Here is a 20,288-nt window from a genome sequence, read left to right on the forward strand (position 1 = left end):
CAGCATACCTTTGGCGCCAGTCTCTTGTTAATTGACGACTGATCCTGCAGTTTTGAGAGCGGTAACATTCTCTTGTTAATAACCCGTTCACGAACAACCACAAGGGTGACGTAAGAGAGCCCGCCGGTTAACATGGCAACAGCGTCCTCGTGCCGCGCGATTTTCATATCTTTACCGTTGATCTGCAAAACAAAACAAACAGAAAAGAAAATTAGAACGAAATACCTCCACAAAACGACAATCTAACCACTACCAGACTCCAAGAACGGCAGCCGTTGGCAAGCGCGGGAAACTTTACGCGACTAACCATGGCATAACATCTGATTGGCTGTACTGACAGCAACTTAATTGCTGGCAGCCTGCGGCAATCGCGGGAAAATTCACGTGACTAGTCACGGAATAACATCTGATTGGCTAAATAAAAAGAAACTTAATTCTTATTGGCGAAAGCAACTTCTGCGCGTTTTATCGAACCAACCGTACACTACAAGACATTGTTCGAGGTTTGTATCTAAGAGAAATAGCAATTGATTTTTCAAAACCTTGAAAACTAACTTATGAACTGAGTGCTAACAGCAGTGCTTACCGAAAGTACTTTATCTCCAACTTGAAGCCTCCCATCTCGCTCCGCCGTTCCACCCTCGGCAATCTTAGAGATGAAAACTCCCTATAAAGCGATCAACAAATGATGAACAAGACAAGCACCATTTAAACCTGACACAAACATCGACAATTTGAAATTGCCCAACTTCATAAGATTCACAGAGACTTCATTGTTCAAGAGAATCGCAAAATTCGAATTAATTCTTGGAAATCTTTCAAAAAATCTCATTAGCGCAAGAGATTCCGCTCTTATCGCAAAAGAAACAATGTCTCTCGAGTTACTTTACATCAGGCACGTAATATTTCCCATGGCTTATTTCAAGACTGAAGTACAGTTAAAAATCATATATACCGAATCGCCATCTTTATATGGAGTCGATCCACGACCCCCAGCAATGCTAAACCCCAGGCCCTTTTCACCTCCTCGCTTTAACGTGATCGTCTCTTTCTGCAAAACAAAGATTTGAAAAGATATTCAAGATGGCGGCCAATAATAGGCTGTCAAGTTTCCATGGGCCGTTTCCGAGTTACCTGGTGCCTCTGTTTCAAGACGAGCCTTCCTGCAAAACCTTTCGTATGAAAATGAGTTTGATTTGCATGAAAATGAACCTCTGGGCGGAACAGATTTTCATGTGAATGGTTTCACATGAAGACTCTTTTGACACAGAGGCAAAAGCTATCTCAGAAATGGAGTAGAGTTTAGAAAGTGGTTAAGCCGTCCAAGTTATTTTTAATGAGTAACGCGTACCTCTGTTTTGGTTTGAATGTCTTCCATTTCTGGTTCCGGTGCGAATCGCACGCCGACCTTTTTGGTCTCTTCCTTTGGAGGTTCTTCAGCAACCTGCCAAAAATACCATTCCCAGAGATTGAACGACACACAGTTTCTCCTTACCATATCAGTATACTTTCAAACAGACAGGTGATGGGAATCAAGACAATAGTCAATTTGGAGATCCTGAACTAATTTAACACCAAGTTCTCATAATTTACCTTCAAATGAATTATAGAAACAGCAGGGAGAATTAAAATTTTGATCCTCACCTTGGGTGGTTCAATTTCTGGCTCCTTGTGAACCTCATTCACTTCCTGCTTCGTAAAAGCTTCCTCTAAAGCTTGATCAATCTCATCAGCATCATCTGTTATCATCAGGTTTTCCCTGGATGACTTCACAACCGTTCTCTTTTCCAGATCTTCTCTTTCTCTAACAACAACTAAATGAATGTCGTTTCCGGCGTTTTTCAAAACACGCACAGCCTCGTGATGAGTAGCGCTTGAAATATCAACGCCATTTACCTACAAATAAATACAAATAAATACAAATAAATACAAATAAATAAAATCTTGCTGTGAATAATCACACATTTGTCAAGCTATAAGGCGATCTTTCATGGTGAAATCTTTAGCTCTTTGGGTAAAATATTGAAGATGTTGGCTTTCAAACCCAGCAAAATCTGGGGTGGCAAAAGCGCTAACGAGCCCATATATTCTTTGTAAGAATTTGAGTTTTGAAACCCTCGTCGCACAAAAAGTGATTAATACATCGGGCGCAACTTCCTTAGCGTTCTGAAGACGAGGGCGAAAATTGTGGGAAAACCGGGGCGAGAGCAAACAACCGACGTAGTCCGGGATAGTGGGGCTAAGTCAATTTTTTTTTGTTCTCGCCCCAATTTTCGCGCGTTCAAAATGCGGAAAAAGCTCTTCCTTCGTAAGGCCGGAGACAAAATTTACTTGCTACGCAGGCTAGCAATGAGTAGAAAGTTCACCTTCATGATCTTGTCACCCGTTTTGAGAATCCCATCCTGGCCTGCAGGACCATTTTCTGAAATCTTCGAAATAAAAATTCCCTGCAAGAGACAACAGAAAAACACTGCACTCCAAACTGTTACTCGCGTCTCCCCTACAATTCTTTCCTATTCTCGTCACTTCCTTGCCCCGGGGAAGGGGGACTCCTATATGAAAAGGTCGGGTAAGCTCGTCGGAAAATTGAATTAAACCCCTAAAGGAGACCAATCTGGGTGTGGCTGCAGCTTTATTTGACCCCTATAAGATACCACTTAAAACGGAACAGGTTCCATTAGCAGCCGCTGTTCAGGGAAGGAGCCAGCGCTAGTTGACCGGACTCGAGAGACTGGCGGAAATCGAGCCTTAAAATCGAAATAAGAGCATTTTTTCCATTATTTTCTCGAGTGCGTTCCAAAAGATAATTTGACCACTAAAAATGGTGGGGTTTCGTTGTCAACACCGTAAGTGAGACCAGAATCCTTGATTTACACCCCTAAGCGAGACGACGAGCAGTACGGCAGTTCACCCGGGCTTCCTTGGCTGCTATCGTACAGAGTAGACGATCTATTAAGATTACCATTTTCCTTCTCAAAGAGGTCAGGAATTAATAGTCTAACATGATTATTCCACCAACCTCATCATTTCCGATGTAGGGAGTTGAACCTTTCCCACCGGCAATGTTGATTCCAAGGCCTTTGTTATTCCGATGAATCGTGTACTCAATCTGCAAGAAAATCGCCAACATTCAAGAAATTTATACGCCAATTGAGAACTTCCCGAGTTTCATGTTCTTAATCCAAGTTGAGTTTGTTTGTGTCAGTACTAACTAACCACCCAACTGAAGCGTACTGACAGACTTCAAGGAGCTCAGACACGGTATTTTGAATTATTTTGGCCACAAACAAAATTACCTTTAATTTGAATGAAAGCTGAAAATAATAGTTTACTAAGATAGAAAAACACTTGCGAAATACTACTAAACCATAAAGAAACAAGGATGGTTAAGGATGGAGAAGATTAACACGGATTGTAAACGAAGAACTTGAAAAATTAAGTTAAACTTTTCAACATGCGCAAACCGTGACCAAGCTCCATTAAGGTGAACCCCACGCAGCCCCACCTACCCATCCCTTAGGAAGCACTTCTAGTTCAAAACGTCCCTTCCCTACTCTAGTCAGTCCAAATTTTCCTCACCTCTTCCACAACTTTCGTGACTGTCACAAGCTCTTGTTCTTCATTCTCTGTGTCGGCTTTCTCCTCCTCGCTAGCACGGCGTCCAAACCCGTTAGGAGGCGTCGGCTTTCTCTTCAAGGCTGGACCCTCTACAAGGATACAAAAATAGACTTATTGACAAAGCAAGACAAGAAAAGCACAAAGACAATAGGCCACTTCCGAGTTGCCCTGCCTCGGTTTCAGAACGAGTCTTCATGGGAAACTATTCATAAGAAAATGTGTTTAGCCTAGAGGTTTATTTTCATGCAAATAAATGTCATTTTCAAATGAAAAGTTTTGCGCGAGGACTCGTTTTGAAACAGTGGCTTAACGTCACTCGGAAATGACCTATTTAGACAATACTCGAGTCAGCATTAAAAATGCTACTCCGTGCAGATTTCACCAAAATGGCTAAGTTTTTCTAATTGATTTGATTTCAATAATCGAAATTAAAATCTCATTGGAGGCTAAATCAATACAAGTTAAAATAAGACTTTCAAGTTCAACCCCAAGAAAGAGTCAAACCATAGTTTGTAAGACTATTAGAATAAAAAGTTCTGTTTTAATAATTAAATATCCTGCTTATATTTATTGACTCAGATAAAAGGAAAACATACAGGTACCAGAGCTGGAATAATGCAAATATATTGACAGTTATGCTTATTTTATGGCAGTAAGGAATGGAATGACTATTTCACAGACGAATTTCTTTTACTTTCCAAACCACGCAAAATGAAGACAAAAAGAGCAAACATATTAAAATCACTCATTCAAACTAGTTGCTAAAGTTGCAGTTTGGCAGTGTTAACAACGCAAATCGTAAAAATATTAGTTTCTAATTTCTTTTGACAGATTCAAATTCAAAAGTCTAGAATGATTTTGCACAGAAAAAGACAAGTTTAAACATCGAATAGACACTGCTATCCTGTTTAAAAGAAATTTAAATTGACCAGTTATAAACTGAAGTCACATCAGCCAAGCTAAATGTCCTCAATGCAATATCATAATGGCAAATGAATTAATAGTTATGAGGTAAAAAAATTTTTTTTCCTAACCTGACCAAAGTACAGTGAATGGGCCATATTTTCCCAATACAGATACAACCATTGTACTTTTGAACGCAAAGAAGATTCTTCAAATTTCCGGCACAACGAAGAACGCTTTTAAAGCATACACACACAGGTGTACTGAATGTTCCAAATGCAAAGTAGGCTTCATTTCCTCAAAACAAAGCATGTGGCAAAAATGTGATGAATTATTCAGAACAACTCCACATTGAAAACAAAAATCACTAATGACACACAAATATTGAATTCACATGAGTTGCCATGTTAATGAAAGAGCTATATCTGTTTTAAAAATGATCTGAATTGGAAACTGTATGTGGGGCCATTAGTGAACATTTAAATTTTGACATTTTCAAGAAATTTTTTACAACGACAATGTTAAAATTAAAAATTACTTGAAATGCTCAAATAAGATTTAATTGTAAGGGAATATTTACACAGAACTGCTTCCATTTGTGGATTATGAGAAGTTCAGATTTAAAGTAGTACTATTCAATAATGGAGTTCACCTAACTTGAAACGGGAAAGCCACATATATGCTAAAATAATTTTACTTAATTGAGGCTTTGAATCTGCAAATTAAGCTCAAGTTACAGTTTGAATGCTTAGTGTGTTAAAGCAATAATAATTTTTATTATGCGGAATAATTTCCAAGTCCAAGTTGATTTCCAGCACAAACATATACTACAGCCCTCAAAACAAGAATTTCTGGACATCTCGAGATTTAACACAGCTTGCCGCCCTCTACATACTTTCTTATGCACGTTCTGAGAATTTGGTATTTCATCAAAACTATTTTCAAATTGATGGCGTTTTTATTTAACATTTGCAACCCATTATTCAAGTGTTTCAATGCCGGGCTTTCTGTATAAAATCATAACCCCCAAAAGATGTCGGTATGTAGGCTTGCAAAATAATGCCTTTTAGTCCATTTTTCATCAAAAATAAATCTCATTGTTTTCTCTGTTGATGTAGTTTTAAATCTCTTTTCTCATATCAACCTCAAGATTCTCCTTACTGTTTTCATATTCCTTCTATACTCCCCTTGGGAGAATTTGGCTTTAGGTAAAAACATTCTAAGTTAAGATGATCATGTGTCACAGAGCTGGTTTACACCAGTAACTGAGCTGATCTGAGGTCCCATAAGCAGGGTAATGTATGTGCCTAAACTGATTTTTGATGTTTTCAAATAAAAAATATCTGAAAGTCTGCACTTTGTTGTTGGAACTTCAACAGAGTCCTTTCGTCTGTCGTTATTTTACTGGCCCCTTTGTCGCTGTTGCAATACTGTGTTACTAGTTGAAATATACCTTAACAAGGCGTCTGACATCGGAAGTGTGGCTACAAGTGCAATAGTCTGCCTAAGCACCATTTAATCCTTGTTGTGATTACAAGCGGATGATTATACATGTACTTCCAAATCTAAATTTCACTCATTGCTAGAGCAAATCAGACAACCCTTAATTTCACAACCTTCTTCTTTCAGTGTGTTGCAAACACGTATGGCATTAAAATACTGTGAGATGTTAACACTGCTAAAAATATAAGACTGCTTTCATTGACAGATCCTTAAAGCTGCTATTAAAAATGCTGCCTTGAAACAAACTATATGCGTTTGTCAGTTTGTATCAAAACAATCATTTCTGTGAAAGTACACATCCACATTGACATATTTTATAAAAAATGTTCCTGTTTTTTCTATGCCCGTACCTTCCATTCCTCCATCAAGGTGGCCATCTTCATTCTAGAAATAAAACAGACAATACATTTTAAAGTTGTACCACACACACACACACACAAACACGTTTTTAGGAAATGAGCCCAAATGGAATAATATCAAGTCAGGCAGAAAAATAATAAATAAACAATATTATTGATTATAAAATAACTCAGATAATACACACACTCTCATTAAATGAGAGTTCATAAACATGGTTGTGTCAATGTTTTAGATTTATGCATATTCTTGAGAAAAATTTTGTAAAAGCAATTTTAGTCAAGAGCAATTTTTCCCTGTTTACATAATCTCATCTAAACACTTGATGGTTTAGAAATTCTTGAAAGTTATGCAAACCTTGAATGCGTGTTGGACTTGCATAACTGTCTTGAATTATCCGAACCTCCCAAGTTTTTAGAAGAGGTTATGTGAACATGGAAAAAGTACTGTTAATCATTACTTAATCATGACACTGAGGCAAAGCAATACATGTAGGCTGTAACTCCTAACATTCCATATCCAAAAGATTCCACCTCTATGCCTCCACTGTTTTTGACACAAAACCACACAGCACCAAGATTGTCTCTTTCAGAGAATGTTTAGTTCCAGAAAATATCTATAACTCCCCTATGGAAGGGATTTTTTATAAGATGTCCCCCCCCCCCCCCAACCCCTCTGGAAATTCCAATTCAGCTTCATACATTTCTTTGACTTTTTTGGTCTTACCGAACCGTCCCCCCACCTTCAGAAAATTCTGATCCCTTCTGTGGGGGGAGTATGGATATTTTCTAGCACTGCACAATGCTTGAGAATACATACAATAGACATTTCACAGTCACAACAAACATCATAATCGTGAACAGGTAAAGATATAGAAAACAGTCAAACAGTTCTTACAGCTTCATTATTCTGGCCATCGTCACCATCACGATTCCCAGCCTTGGCAAGAATTTCCATGACTTTGTCCTGATTGTTGGACTGAAGATCAATTCTCTTGCCTTTCAAATAATGAGGAGTATCTCGTCGCCGCAGCTTATCATGTCTTTCTGTCTCAGGATGGTCTTCTCCTTCAAATCGGATTTTCTGCTCCCTGTCGCCGTCATCCTCAGAGCCTGATGCCTGAAATAAGACAAAATTAATTAACATGATCAAAATCTAATTTATCCTTACCATGTCGATATATTGTGAAGCAAACAAGTGATGAGAATAAAGAAAACATCAACTAGGTAGACTGTCTTGATGTACAGTGGAACTCTGCATTACGGTCACCTCATAACAGTCACCTCATTATTTCAGCCACCTTTTTTTGTCCTGGCAAAATGCCCAAACATTTACTTATAAGAAAACCCTATTAAAGCAGCCACCCCATTAACATGGCAAACAGCCACATTCTGAAATCCCAACCCGTGTAATCCTTTATAATTTTACCCCGTTTATACAGCCACTTGAACCAGTTATGTTCATCTTTCCATTGTTAATATTGTATGTACTGATTGAAGATTCAATTTTCTTTAAATTATATCTGCATTCTCGATGTTTACTGAATAACAGTACTTTAGAAGTAAGAACAGTAGAGGAACAGTAGTTTAGAACAGTCGTGAACTTTGACTCTACCCTGTTAATACTGTCAACTTTCCATCACCTGTCGATGACCGTATTAATGGGGTTCCACTATAACTACATGTACACCAAATTCTCAAATCTAATATTAAAAGAAATGTATGGCAAAAAGAAAAGAGAATTGATATTTTGATGTTGGGACCCACCTCTTCCACAGCTTCTTTGTTGTTTTCTTGGGACGTTTCTACTGCAAACCCCACTCCTCCCTTTTTTTCACTGACTGTTTCAGGAACTGTCTCCTGTTTCTTTTCTACGACCTTGCCCTTGTCTTCAAAACTTGTTCTTCTTGGGCGAAATTCTGAATCGGATCCACTTTCCTCATCCTTACATTTCAAAGGAAAAAAAAGGAAGAGCCTGTTGATTAGGAAAGTTCGGATATCCATACATGCAATCAAAATGAGTTTAAAAAAATGTTCAAATTTTGTTTATAGTGATCAATCCGCTTAACTACACCTAGCTAGTTCACAGGTATGCCACTTAAATATATCAACTAAGCGTAATAGGCTTAAAAATCCCAACTGGCGGGAGGCAGACCAGTTGGCTATTTACAAGAATTACCCAGGAGATGAACTAGGGTCCACTGAGAAACAACTCCAGTTTAGTGGTCAGAGCAGGTCTTGAACCCATGACCCCCGGAGTTCAAGTCCATGCCCTAACCACTCAACCATGGTGCCTCCTAGCTTAGTAAAATGGAAAAAAAAAAGCATACCGTGAAGGACTTTCGTGATTTGATAATTACGCCATCTAAGTGCTCAGAGCCTTTGATCTTGTGCATTGTTATCTTTGGGTGACGAGCTTTTAGATCCCGAGGATGTGGTGTGTCATGTCGGATAAACTGAGTCTGCAAAAATCAAAGACAAAAACCATGCTGTTAGCTATACTTAAACAAGATTATAAAACTCTACAAAGCTGTTAAAAATAACATGTCTTACAGGAGTAATGAAGAAATCCATGCACATTAACAGAAGTCCTCAAAGGAGGAGGAACTACAAGGAGCAAGAGGGTCTCTTTTTTTCTATATATTTTTTGCTCCAGTAATCGCCTTGATCCTTCTATGACTAACTCCTTGAGTGGACAAGATAAACCGAATCCTGCACTGTGATTGGCTATATGTACCTGAGCAGGCAAGTTAGCCCTATCTTGCCTTGCCTGTGTCCCGCAAGAAAATAGTGTTCTTTTTCCATATAATAAATCCTTTATTGACCAAGTTTGTTCAGTCAAGATGGCTGGATATTAGCCTTGCTCTTTTTTTTGCGTGTTTATGGACCTCGACATTTCTAGGTCCATAAACATGCACAAAAAATACCTCAAGGCCAACTTAACCTCACTCTAGGTCAATAACCCATATGTAATATTAAGGTTACCATAAACCTTCGCGGGTGTCCTTAACGAAAAAAAATATTATGATGCTGTCTTAAAGACAACCACTACAAATTATATATCAATGCAAAGGTTATAGAATGCTCCATTTGATAAAAATTGTTTTGCCTCAATTTTTTTTAATCATAAGGCGAGCGCGACCTAAAATTGCGAAACGACTGACGTTCCATTGAGCGAATTTATCGGGTATCAAACTCGACCGCATCAATAAAGCTACTGCATTATATCATTCACGAGGCATCAATCATCAAAACTGTGTGAGGGTTTGTCGATATTCCTATTGGTTGTTTTGGAAAATTTCTGTCAAGTTTGATGTCCAAAAATACAGTGACACGTTTTATGACGAAGGCCATTGCAGGAGATCAATTTTGAAAAACGCAAATCCCCCACACGGTTTTGATGATTGATGCCTCGTGAATGATATAAAGCAGTAGCTTTGTTGATGCGGTCGAGTTTGATACCCGATAAATTCGCTCAATGGAACGTCGGTCACTTCGCGCTTTTAGGTCGTGCTTGCCTTATGATTAAAAAAAATTGTGGCAAAACAATTTTTATCGAATAGAGCATTCTATAACCTTTGCATTGATATATAATTTGTAGTGGTTGTCTTTAAGACAGCGTGGTAATATTTTTTTCGCTAAGGACACCCGCGAAGGTTTACGGTAACCTTAAGTAACAAATTTATTGACACAAAATAATTTCACTTACTTCTTTATCACTATCTCTATCAGAATCGTCAGCAAACTGTACAGCTGGCACACTTCCACTGCGTGGCCTTGCAACTTCCTCTGTATCATCCATTGCAAGATTGTCAACAGCAAATCCATGTGTTAAATCATTCGTAAGCATCTCTGAACAAATGAAGAAGACTTTCAATAAGACATGTGATGATGCTCAAGGTGGGTTTTCCCCTTTCCAGTGACATATCAAAATGAAATTTCTCCTAAGCCAAACCTGAGAGGGAAAGGTTACTCACAAAGGCTTTAGGTTAACGTGTTGGACTAGATGCGAGTTGCACCATGCTACAAAAACTTTTTTTTAAAAAAAAAAGTCAAAAAAGCAACTACATAATATATAAAAAAACTGATTAGTAACAAGAGTTTAACCCCAGAGTCAAGTCAAAAGAAGTGGCTAGAGGATTGTGGCCTACCAATAAATGACAACATAAATTGGACTGCTGCCTATCTTTTAACCAAAAAATGCACAAAGAGCACTAAGCTGATAGAGTTTCAGTTTAAATTCTTACATAGATGTGTACCAACCAATAACTTCTTATTTAGAATAGGTCTACAAGGCGATAAAAAGTGCAGTTTTTGTCACACCTCCTCTGAGTCAATAATTCATCTTTTTTGGTCATGCCACCAAACATCTCACTTTTGGAATAAACTTACTGAATGGCTGAAAAATGTAAATTTACTTCCTAGAGATTATGCTTTGACAAATATTACTGCTTTGGGTCTGAGGCCAGATATCTCTCAATTTGCGCTTCTTATCAATTACTACTTTCTCTTAGCACAATATCACATATGGCTCACTAAAACAATAGATGATCATCCAAATCTTACGCATTTCATATGCACACTAAAATCACAATATGAAATAGAAACAAAAAGTGGAGACACAAAGAAATGGAAACCTCTTACATGATATATGAGGATGAAATTATTATTTTACATTATATTTTCTATACCTGTTGGTATCTATCTCCTACCCATTGGTCTATTTCTAATCTCCTGTCAGATGCAGAACTCATTTTACCTTTAATGTACCACATGCCTTTGGTCTGTTTTTTATGTTTCTATAGTACAACCTCAAGCTGTAATGATAACTATCTATTTTTCTCCTTTTTTTCTTCACCCCTTGTCGTCACTGTATTTGTTAGAAGTGTAAGTCGTGTAACTGTATTTGTTGGTAGTGTAAGTCGTTTAGATATTGTCATTTAAATAGTGTAAATAATTAGAGCAATATAATGTAAATAGAGCTAGTGTTGTAAGTAAGCATTGTTTTCCCTTGTCTTATTGCAAATCAAAAAAAAAAAATGCTACAAAAACTGTTTAGACCAGTACAGGGGTTTCATTAAGGGCCGCACAACAGGCAAGTTGACCGGCTGTGACAATGATTTTGCCTGCTTGGTTTGACCATCTAGAGGAACATTTTATTTATAAATAAAGAAATTTAGTTCAAAAAGTTTTGCACGCCTGTGAGAACCAGTTACCCTCCAGATGATCACGTTAACAAAAGGATAAACTGCCAGGTCCAAAAAAGGCAGGCTTTTTCTTTTTACTAATTTTAGAAATACTGAACAAAGATGTTTCAACAGCTTAAGAAATTAGGAGTACTGTTAGTAAGACCCTCTGGATGAAGTGTGAGTCAATTACATGCTGTCTATGACATTTTGTCAAGTTGCAGGTCTTAACAATTTGACTGCACCAATACTTGCATTTGTACTTTTTCTTTATTGCAACATTCTCACAGTTGTAACTGTCTACTCACAGTTTTTGAGTGTCATGATTTCTCAAACATATCTTTTGCAAACTTATATGTGACATTGCTTTGGGCCCTTTGCAGCTAGAGTCACATGACCAATTTTTCCTTAAAAAAGAGCTTTATTATGGGCTGTAACTTAAAGAATGCCAGAAATGGAAAGAGCATATCAAAAATTCCAAAATGGGCAAGTTTGAGGCCCCTGGCATTAAAAAGTAAGTTTATAAGACAGTTTGAATTTTCGGAAAATTTAGAGGATTTGTATGGAAAATGTTGCTGAAGAGCAAGGCCTTCTCCAGAACTCTTTCCATACAAATTGTCATTCTTATTTTGTAAAAAAAACTCCAGACCATCATAAAATCTCACTCTTTTATGATGGGGGTCTCAAACTTGGCCATTTCGATATTTTCAACAATGCTTTTTCCATTTCTGGCATTCATTATGCCCATAATTTTAAGAAAAGTAGGTCATACGATGGCTTAGCTGCAAAGGGCCTATTGTAACTTCTTTGCATTATTTATAATGGGTATAGATCCTTCAATTCTGTACATTAGAGCAAACTCTCATGAAATGCCTGCTATGTCCAAAGTAACCACACCTGATAAAGATGAGGATTTAATTTCTAAAATCATCATTAACTGAATATCAGTTGAAATAGAAACTTGCAAACACATTAACAGCAGAAATACTATTAAACATTCAAACACTTCCTTTCTTTTTGTTATTTAAAAACAAAAATAATTTTCAACTGAACAGTGCCTAAATTTGAATTTTATTCTGAATCAGTATTCTCGATAGATGTCAACAAAATTTCAATTTAGGAGACAAAAAAGCTAAATTTGAGATTTGATCATGTATAAATTACAAAATGTAATGATTCTGATAAAGGTAAACTTAATATTTAGAACTTGTCTGAATACGCAATAAGAAATAACCAAAATACTGACTTGACACAAAAATACAAATTATCTGGCTCAGCCACTGAATTAAATAAAATACCACCAAAAATAATTTACCTTTTCTAACACCATATGTCCCATTTTGGCATCCCATGTTAAAACTGCAGCCATTTACCGACTCAAAAAATAACTACTGATATCGCAAGATATGGGCAAGGATATTGTTGATTGAACAAATGCAAATACATGATGCTTTCTCCAGACATAGTGTAGAGTGGTAGATAGTTATTGAATAGCAAAAACATAACACAAGACTGGCTGAGGTACACTGATGTATGCCCTGGTATTATTATTCAAATTTCCGTAATAAAAATGTACACATTACAGACCAACACCTGTTTCAGATTACACAATGTAGACGTATTGAAAAACAGCATGTTTTTCCTTCAAATCCCAGTATTCTGTCATTGCGGTGAGTGTTTGACGAAACTAAAATGGTTAGGAACTGTGTAGTTAAGTCCATCCCAGTAAATATTATCCAGATAGATAAAAATTTTGTGTCATATTAATGCTTCATGTACAAACGAAAAATTAAAACAAGTGGAAACTTTAACTGTCTTTTAAGTGTCTGAGGAAAGATTTAAATGCAAATAAGTGCACTATAATAATATAGTGCCCGACCTGTCAAATCGTGAATAATAAACACAATTTGGGAAAACACTTTTTTTTTCTTAAATTTCATTTCACCAAATTAGCACTAAAAGTAAATGCAATTAAGAACAGAAATGCAGATTGATAATTCTAGTCCTTACTGGTTGGCTAACAATTGAATAATGGCATTAAAAAGAAATAATTTAACTTCTAACAAAGACAAGCTCTAACAACATCCCTGTGCAAAAAGGAACAACATAACATCTTAAGAAATGAAATGATTGATTGTTCTCTTATTTCTCATCACAATACCAATACATTCTTAATCTGACAAGCAATGAGAATAAGGAAAATTATCAACATTGGGTCAATTATTATGTTGACCTACCGCAAAATTCTCAAAGAAATATTTCATAAACAGTTCAAAGAATCAATATATCAATTACAAACACAAGTTTAGCTGCAAAATTACAAGCCAAAGACTTTGACATTTTGAAATGTTATTATCAGTGACATAAAGCTATCCCTCATGAATCATTATTCTTAAACTCCCTAAAACATCAATTGAACAAAGTTTCAAATTATTCTCTTCCAAGCAACAAATTTTAAATTACAGTTCTAATTAAATTATGTGTAAGGTTGTGCGATATTTCCCACAAAGGAAATATTATTAAAAATCCCTGTTTTAATTTTTCAGAATCAAAACAATAAAAACACAGACCATTGACTACAAATAAACTTGTCTGTTCAAAATCCCTGAATTTGTGCTGCATATATCTTCAATAATAGAGCTATGTGTATTCAAAACAAATGCCACCATCTTGAATTGCATTAGACAGAATTAAGGACAAAAATAAAACAAAATTACCATTCAAAATTGAGGGATTCAACTGTGAAACACTGAATTTGACAGACTGAAATAATCTGACAACCCAAACAAATTGCATTTATTTGTGGTTGCAAATTTACAATCTGCTTGGCTCTCAGACAAAAAAAACTGTAGTTTCACCTGTCGGTAAAGTTACCTTTCTGACAACAAAGAGCAAATAGAAATTTGACACCCGGCAAAAAGCCCGTCAAAACAGAGGGTTCACTTAGTAATAAAACAAAATTAAATCTTGGTCATCACAGAAGTCGCATCCACTTGCTTTAAACCAATTTAAACCATAAAAATAAATTAAATGTTGCTTGCCAAATGTTCTTGTTCAGAAAATGTTTAGAACTAACAGTTTTATAGTCAAGACTAAAAGGAAAATGCACCTTCATGGCAGAGCTTCCATACTCCCTTTCTAAGCTTGCTATTAAAATAACGGAACTTATTACATGGCTAGCAGATGAACCAAATCCTTAAATTTTCGAAAATTTAAGGTGGCTCTGAACCCTACCTACAGAATTTTTTAAACTTTGCCAAACGTTGAGTCTTACCATGCTTATCAAAAGTTGACAATATAAAAAATTTTTATCACGCCGTTTTTGAATTATTTGATTATAGCATCAAATGATAAAAAGTGGTTACAACGACCCATTAAAATGTAAGTGTTGGAAACTGTTTTGAGCCACCTTAACCAAGCTTTTTCAGTCATGGCTGGACATTTGTCTCGTTCTTTTTATGGACTTCCACTCCATCTTGGTCTATGAACACCCAAAAAAATAACTCAACCAATATCTGGCCATCTTGACCTCACCCTTGGTCAATAACCCATATGTAGTCGCTACTCACCTAAACTTCCAAGGCCTTGCTGCGGCAACAGAAAACATGTAAGAACTCTGCTGTTAGTCTGCTCGTCATCCTCCGTTTGAAGCTTCAGGACTGGCTGGGACTGCAAATGAAAAACAAAGCAGTTACAATACAATGTTTGATACCTGAAACACCAAAATACTGCATTTATCGACATGAAAGATGTTTGATAGAAGTCTAGTGAATCCTCCATATATAACAAGTTTTATTTTTCTTAATTCATTACTTGAAGCAAATGCAGACAATTTCAGTTATAATTATTTTTGATATAAATCAATTCTTTAATGATACAGTTCAACGTCTATTGAACAGCCAACCTTGAGGAAATGGATAGTGGCCACTTAAAGGGGGCTGGCCACTCAATAGAGGTAAAAACAATAGAAAAGCCCCCATTGGAACTTTGATTATGGGTCTCCTAATAGGGGTGGCTGTTTGATAGGGTTTTGACTGTATGAGGCCTTTAAGTTGTCACACAGAAATACTCTTACAGAGTTTCCCCACACCCAGCCAGACAAACTAGGAAAATATTGTGAAGTAATGGTATAATATATTTACAACAGGACTGCACTTACATGCTGTCCACTTAAACAATAATTGGACAATAAACACCAAAATTACATGAGTCCAGTTTGGCCACCAGAAAAAAGGTTTTAAATCAAGCATTTCCAGTTTGGGCAAAACTGCAGTCACATCATCTGTTAATAGTACTTAATTAATTTACACAAAAAAACTGACCCGAATACTTGGTGCTTTAAACAAGAGTTAAACTAAGGATCATTTGTGACAGTTCAAAACAAAACATATTTTCATGTGCACACAAGTAAGGGATTTTGGAATATAATAAATAAATAAATAATAAATAAATATTTATATAGCGCCTATCCATGCCTGCTCTAGGCGCTGTACAATTCGCCAAAATGATCTGTACTAATCTTAATAATTAAAAATGTGCATTTAAGAAACAAACAAGTGCCTTTAAAATATTCCACTGGGAAATTATGAACAACAGACAAGATAGCCTGTGTACATCTGCCCCCTACTCTCAAAAAAATCGCAGAGAAAGACATCTGTGTAGTGGAGGGAAGGGGCGGATGTCTACAGGCTACAAATGAGATTTACCTGATTTTCTGATAACCACAATGCTTTCAAAGGAAGTGATCCCACAGTCAAGGGCAGACATTCTAACCTGTGGTAAATGAAACACAATAATTATTAGCATGAGGCATTTTGTGTTTCCTCCAGTCATATATAGCCTAAGCTGGGTGGGACCCTGAAATGGAAAGGATGATTCAAACTAGGGGGAAGGGGGGAAGCAGAAAGAATCCCATTGACTTAATCTCACACATTATCAGAGGCATAAACTAACTTTCATCTTTGACAGATTAAGACAAACTTCACATCACATTTTTATTAGCTACAGTTTGTTTATTGACAAACAATATCCAATTTGGTTCTTTTGACTTACCTGTTTCCTGATACATCTAAAACATGAAGATTTCTACAATTGCCGATTTCTGACGGCAGACGCATTAGCCAGTTTTCTCTTAATGAAAAGACACTCAATCTTGTACAGCTTCCAATCTGTGAAATAAACAATGCAATCAATACACACATATCAGCGAAGGGTGCATCCTAAATATCTATTTAAATTTGCCTGAATGATTATAATAAACCAATATACTTCCAAAGATTCTAGAGGTACATGTGTAAAGGTAAAGTCTACATACAAGCCATGTCGCCCATCAGGTGGATATTTATCTCCGGTATCTGTAGCATGAATTGACTACGAAAACCTCTTTCTATTCCCCCCCTGGATGGGATGCTAGTCTAGCGTAGGGTTACCCTCAGCATTAAATTTGCCAGTACGCATTTATACACCTGGGTGGAGAGAGGCACTGTGAGAGTTAAGTGTCTAGCCCAAGAAGACAAAACAATAGACCCAACAGGGCTCAAACCCGGCCCACTCCATCTGGAGTCGAGAACACTAACCATGTGGCCACCACACCTCACAATAAGATACAGAATACAGGCTTAACGGAGATTCAAAAATAAGAATTCAAAATAACCAAAAACAGGTTCCCGCATGTAGACTGATATACACTTTGATAAAATATGAAATGAAAAACTTGAATCAACCTACCTCAACTGGTAAAGACGTTAGTCGATTCCTATCTAAATTTAAATGTGTTAACTTGTGAAGTTTTCCTATTGTTGACGGAATTTCCTGTCAGACAAATAAAAAAAGTTGTTAAAAGGTACCTTTACATTCTCAGAGTCCAAATGATCTTAATTTAGTCAAGTATTATAAGCCAAAATATTACATTATTCATATTTATTCTAATAAATGTCTAAAGTAGAGAAGAATTGACACTGCTCAAGTCAAAACTTTATCCGCAGATTGACCTTACTTCAGTCTTCTCCAAGTAAAATCGTATTTTAATTATTAATCTTACTGAAATACTGTTTTATGTGGCATACCTCAAGAAGGTTTTCTGTCAATATTAATTCTTGCAAGCTAGAGAGTCTGGGATATGAATAGAGAATATAGCAGACATTTATTCAGGTCTCATACTCACTTTATCAGACACTCAAAATGGACTAAATAACCAACACACTAACACACACACTGGGGACTGACTACTGCCCCCGCCCCCCACCCTGCTTACTACCCACCAACCAAGAAAACCATTAACTAGATGTTGTTGCAAGCAATATTATGGATCACAATGACTGTCCTGTAAGCCAAGGAACAAGTGAAATCTCATCTCCCACACATTTTAAATTGGCTTTCTTTCCAACCTGATAATATGCAATTCATAATAAAGAAATCATTCTTTCCCCTCCTTCCACTGTAAAAAAATATTACACTCACTATTTGCCGAACATTTCCCACCCCTCCCATTAAACTAGCAAACCAATAAGCTACACACCCTCCTATCGCTGGTGTGAGACAAAGTAGCCGGTTCTGGTCGATTTTGACCAACTGAAGTTTCTTGAGTTTTCCTGCCAAAAAAAAAATATTTACACCAGTTAATGTCACACAACATCAAGACGTAACAATTTCTTGCAATATTGCACAAATCGGGACAGCATAGAAAAAAGGAAAAAATTTACATGGCAAATTAAATATGAACTTGTTAAGAATACCAACTACTAAAAGGCTGAACAATTTACCTGTAAGCTTTTGACTTTTGCATTTACATGATTGTCTGAAGAAGTTAACTAAAGATTACTGTGTTAAAACTGCTGCTAGCTGATAGATCATGAGCTAAAGTCTGGTCCAGCTACACAGCTTGCTCATTCTGGTACAGTGCAACTCTGTTAATCAGATCACCAACGGGCCAGATGTTAACAGGGTGGCTGTATTAAAGGGGTTCTTTAAAGAAACTGACTGACTGAGCTTTAGTTTGGGCCAGAACAAAGCAACCCTAATTACGAGGTACTAGCTGTATTAAAGGTGCTGGCTGTAAGGCAGGGTTCCACTGTATATATCTCTTATTAACTTTTACTGGTTTCCATACAATGAAGTGACTAGAAATATTGCTACTCCCGCCTGGATTTGGTGCAATTTCCCTTGTTCTACAAACAATTTGCTAGTAGGCATTTCAAGTCCAAAGTGGAGACAGGGATGCTGTGCTAGAATGTCTTACAAAAAAACACAACATGGTGACCCTGGTCAGGGATGGAATCCAAAACTGAACACAGTATGACAGAGATAGAACTAAGTAACATGATTGCAAATCCAACATCAAGGCTTTAACTGTCTGAACAACACATGATATTTTATCAATCAATCACTTACCCACGGTGTCAGGAAGCTCTTCAAGTAAATTTTGTGATAAGTGAAAGTCAGTAAGACCAACACATCCAGAAATTTCATCTGGTAAATATTCAATCTTGTTCTCCGATACGTCAAATATCTGGAGCTTCTTGAGGTTTCCTATTTCCTGATGGAGGCAAAGACAAAATTCTCATGATTAGCACAAAAATGCATGTAAATAGCTGCCAAAATCAACACAGGATCACGAATAAATTGAAGGGGTGTGTGGAAAAAAGCCCTAAGTGACTCTTAATCTCATGTCAAATTCCCCTTTTTTCACAGAAGGAAGCACAAAGCATTTTGCTAGGAGAATTTTGCAGTCTATCAGATGTTCCTTAGGGTCTTTTTCCACGTAACCCTTCAATTTATTAGCCAAACAGAAATATGAAGGTACTAACTAATGAAAGTTATCAAAAAACAGCATTGTCTTGAGTGTCGAAATTTGATGATTTAAATGCACTTCATGAGTGAGCCAAGAGTAGTCACTTCAGTACAAAAAAGAAGTCTGAAGGTCAAACCACAAGACGGTGGAAGCATGAGAAAAAGAGGAAGAGAATGACATGATTAATTAAAATCTACTCACTGGAGGTAATGTCTTCAACAGATTTCCATCTAACCACAACTCTGTCAGATTTGGCAGAGATCCAACAATATCAGGCTATTTAAAAAGAAAAACAATGAAATAATCTGTGATACCAAAACATAAAGAACTGTTTGGTTAGAGAAATAAGCTCTGCTCTGCTTTCCAAGGTCTGTATATTACAAAATTGTAGTAAGAGGGCTTAGTTCAACTACTGCAGGGGCAGATCAAGAGAAGAGCCCAGGGGCCCTTTCCTACCCCCCCCCCACCCCCGCCAGTAAGCCTGACAACAATGAGGCCCCAGGGGCAAACAAAACATTTAAGCCCCCACTCCAACCCAACCTCCTACTGGAGCAAGAGAGGACCCATCCTCCATTTCAAAACCTCTTGAGCCACTATTGTACTGTTGTCAAAATCAAATATCCAGATTTCAGAGCAATATATGGCACTCTTCTGGGACTTTGAGTGCAGCAGTAAGGAACTACTGTTGTAAGGCACTATCCAAAGGCTAATAAAATACAATGTACCTGCTCTTAAGTATATAAAAATTTCTTCATGTTCAAATGTAGTGCTCAAGGGATTGACTGGAATTGACTTACAAGTTCTTCAAGTTCATTGCATCCAAAATCCAGTCTTTCAAGCTTCGTAAGGAATTCCATGGAACTGAAAGTCAGATGAGAAGAAGATGAACAACACATAATACTTAAGAACAAATAATTTCTTTCTCAAAGAATT

At 36.8% G+C, this 20,288-nt stretch overlaps 1 protein-coding gene across 1 annotated transcript in view; it reads right to left on the reverse strand.

The window, feature by feature from the left end:
• LOC145494988 (protein scribble homolog) overlaps positions 1-20,288 on the reverse strand; it is a 40,586-nt gene that overhangs the window by 15,236 nt on the left and 5,062 nt on the right. Inside the window, exons 6-27 of the mRNA XM_081474564.1 lie at positions 20,153-20,216; positions 19,557-19,631; positions 18,956-19,100; positions 18,084-18,156; positions 17,632-17,677; positions 17,294-17,377; positions 16,619-16,734; positions 16,273-16,339; positions 15,136-15,235; positions 10,090-10,232; positions 8,711-8,842; positions 8,148-8,324; positions 7,279-7,500; positions 6,375-6,408; positions 3,580-3,707; positions 3,020-3,109; positions 2,367-2,447; positions 1,645-1,896; positions 1,352-1,444; positions 956-1,051; positions 587-667; positions 9-182 (exon numbers count right to left, since the gene is read on the reverse strand). Of these exons, the coding sequence (XP_081330690.1) occupies positions 9-182; positions 587-667; positions 956-1,051; positions 1,352-1,444; positions 1,645-1,896; positions 2,367-2,447; positions 3,020-3,109; positions 3,580-3,707; positions 6,375-6,408; positions 7,279-7,500; positions 8,148-8,324; positions 8,711-8,842; positions 10,090-10,232; positions 15,136-15,235; positions 16,273-16,339; positions 16,619-16,734; positions 17,294-17,377; positions 17,632-17,677; positions 18,084-18,156; positions 18,956-19,100; positions 19,557-19,631; positions 20,153-20,216 (2,473 nt within the window). The remainder of the gene's footprint in view (positions 1-8; positions 183-586; positions 668-955; positions 1,052-1,351; positions 1,445-1,644; positions 1,897-2,366; positions 2,448-3,019; positions 3,110-3,579; positions 3,708-6,374; positions 6,409-7,278; positions 7,501-8,147; positions 8,325-8,710; positions 8,843-10,089; positions 10,233-15,135; positions 15,236-16,272; positions 16,340-16,618; positions 16,735-17,293; positions 17,378-17,631; positions 17,678-18,083; positions 18,157-18,955; positions 19,101-19,556; positions 19,632-20,152; positions 20,217-20,288) is intronic.

This window comes from Orbicella franksi, chromosome 8 (assembly GCF_964199315.1).
Source record: "Orbicella franksi chromosome 8, jaOrbFran1.1, whole genome shotgun sequence".
Lineage (NCBI taxonomy): Eukaryota > Metazoa > Cnidaria > Anthozoa > Scleractinia > Merulinidae > Orbicella > Orbicella franksi.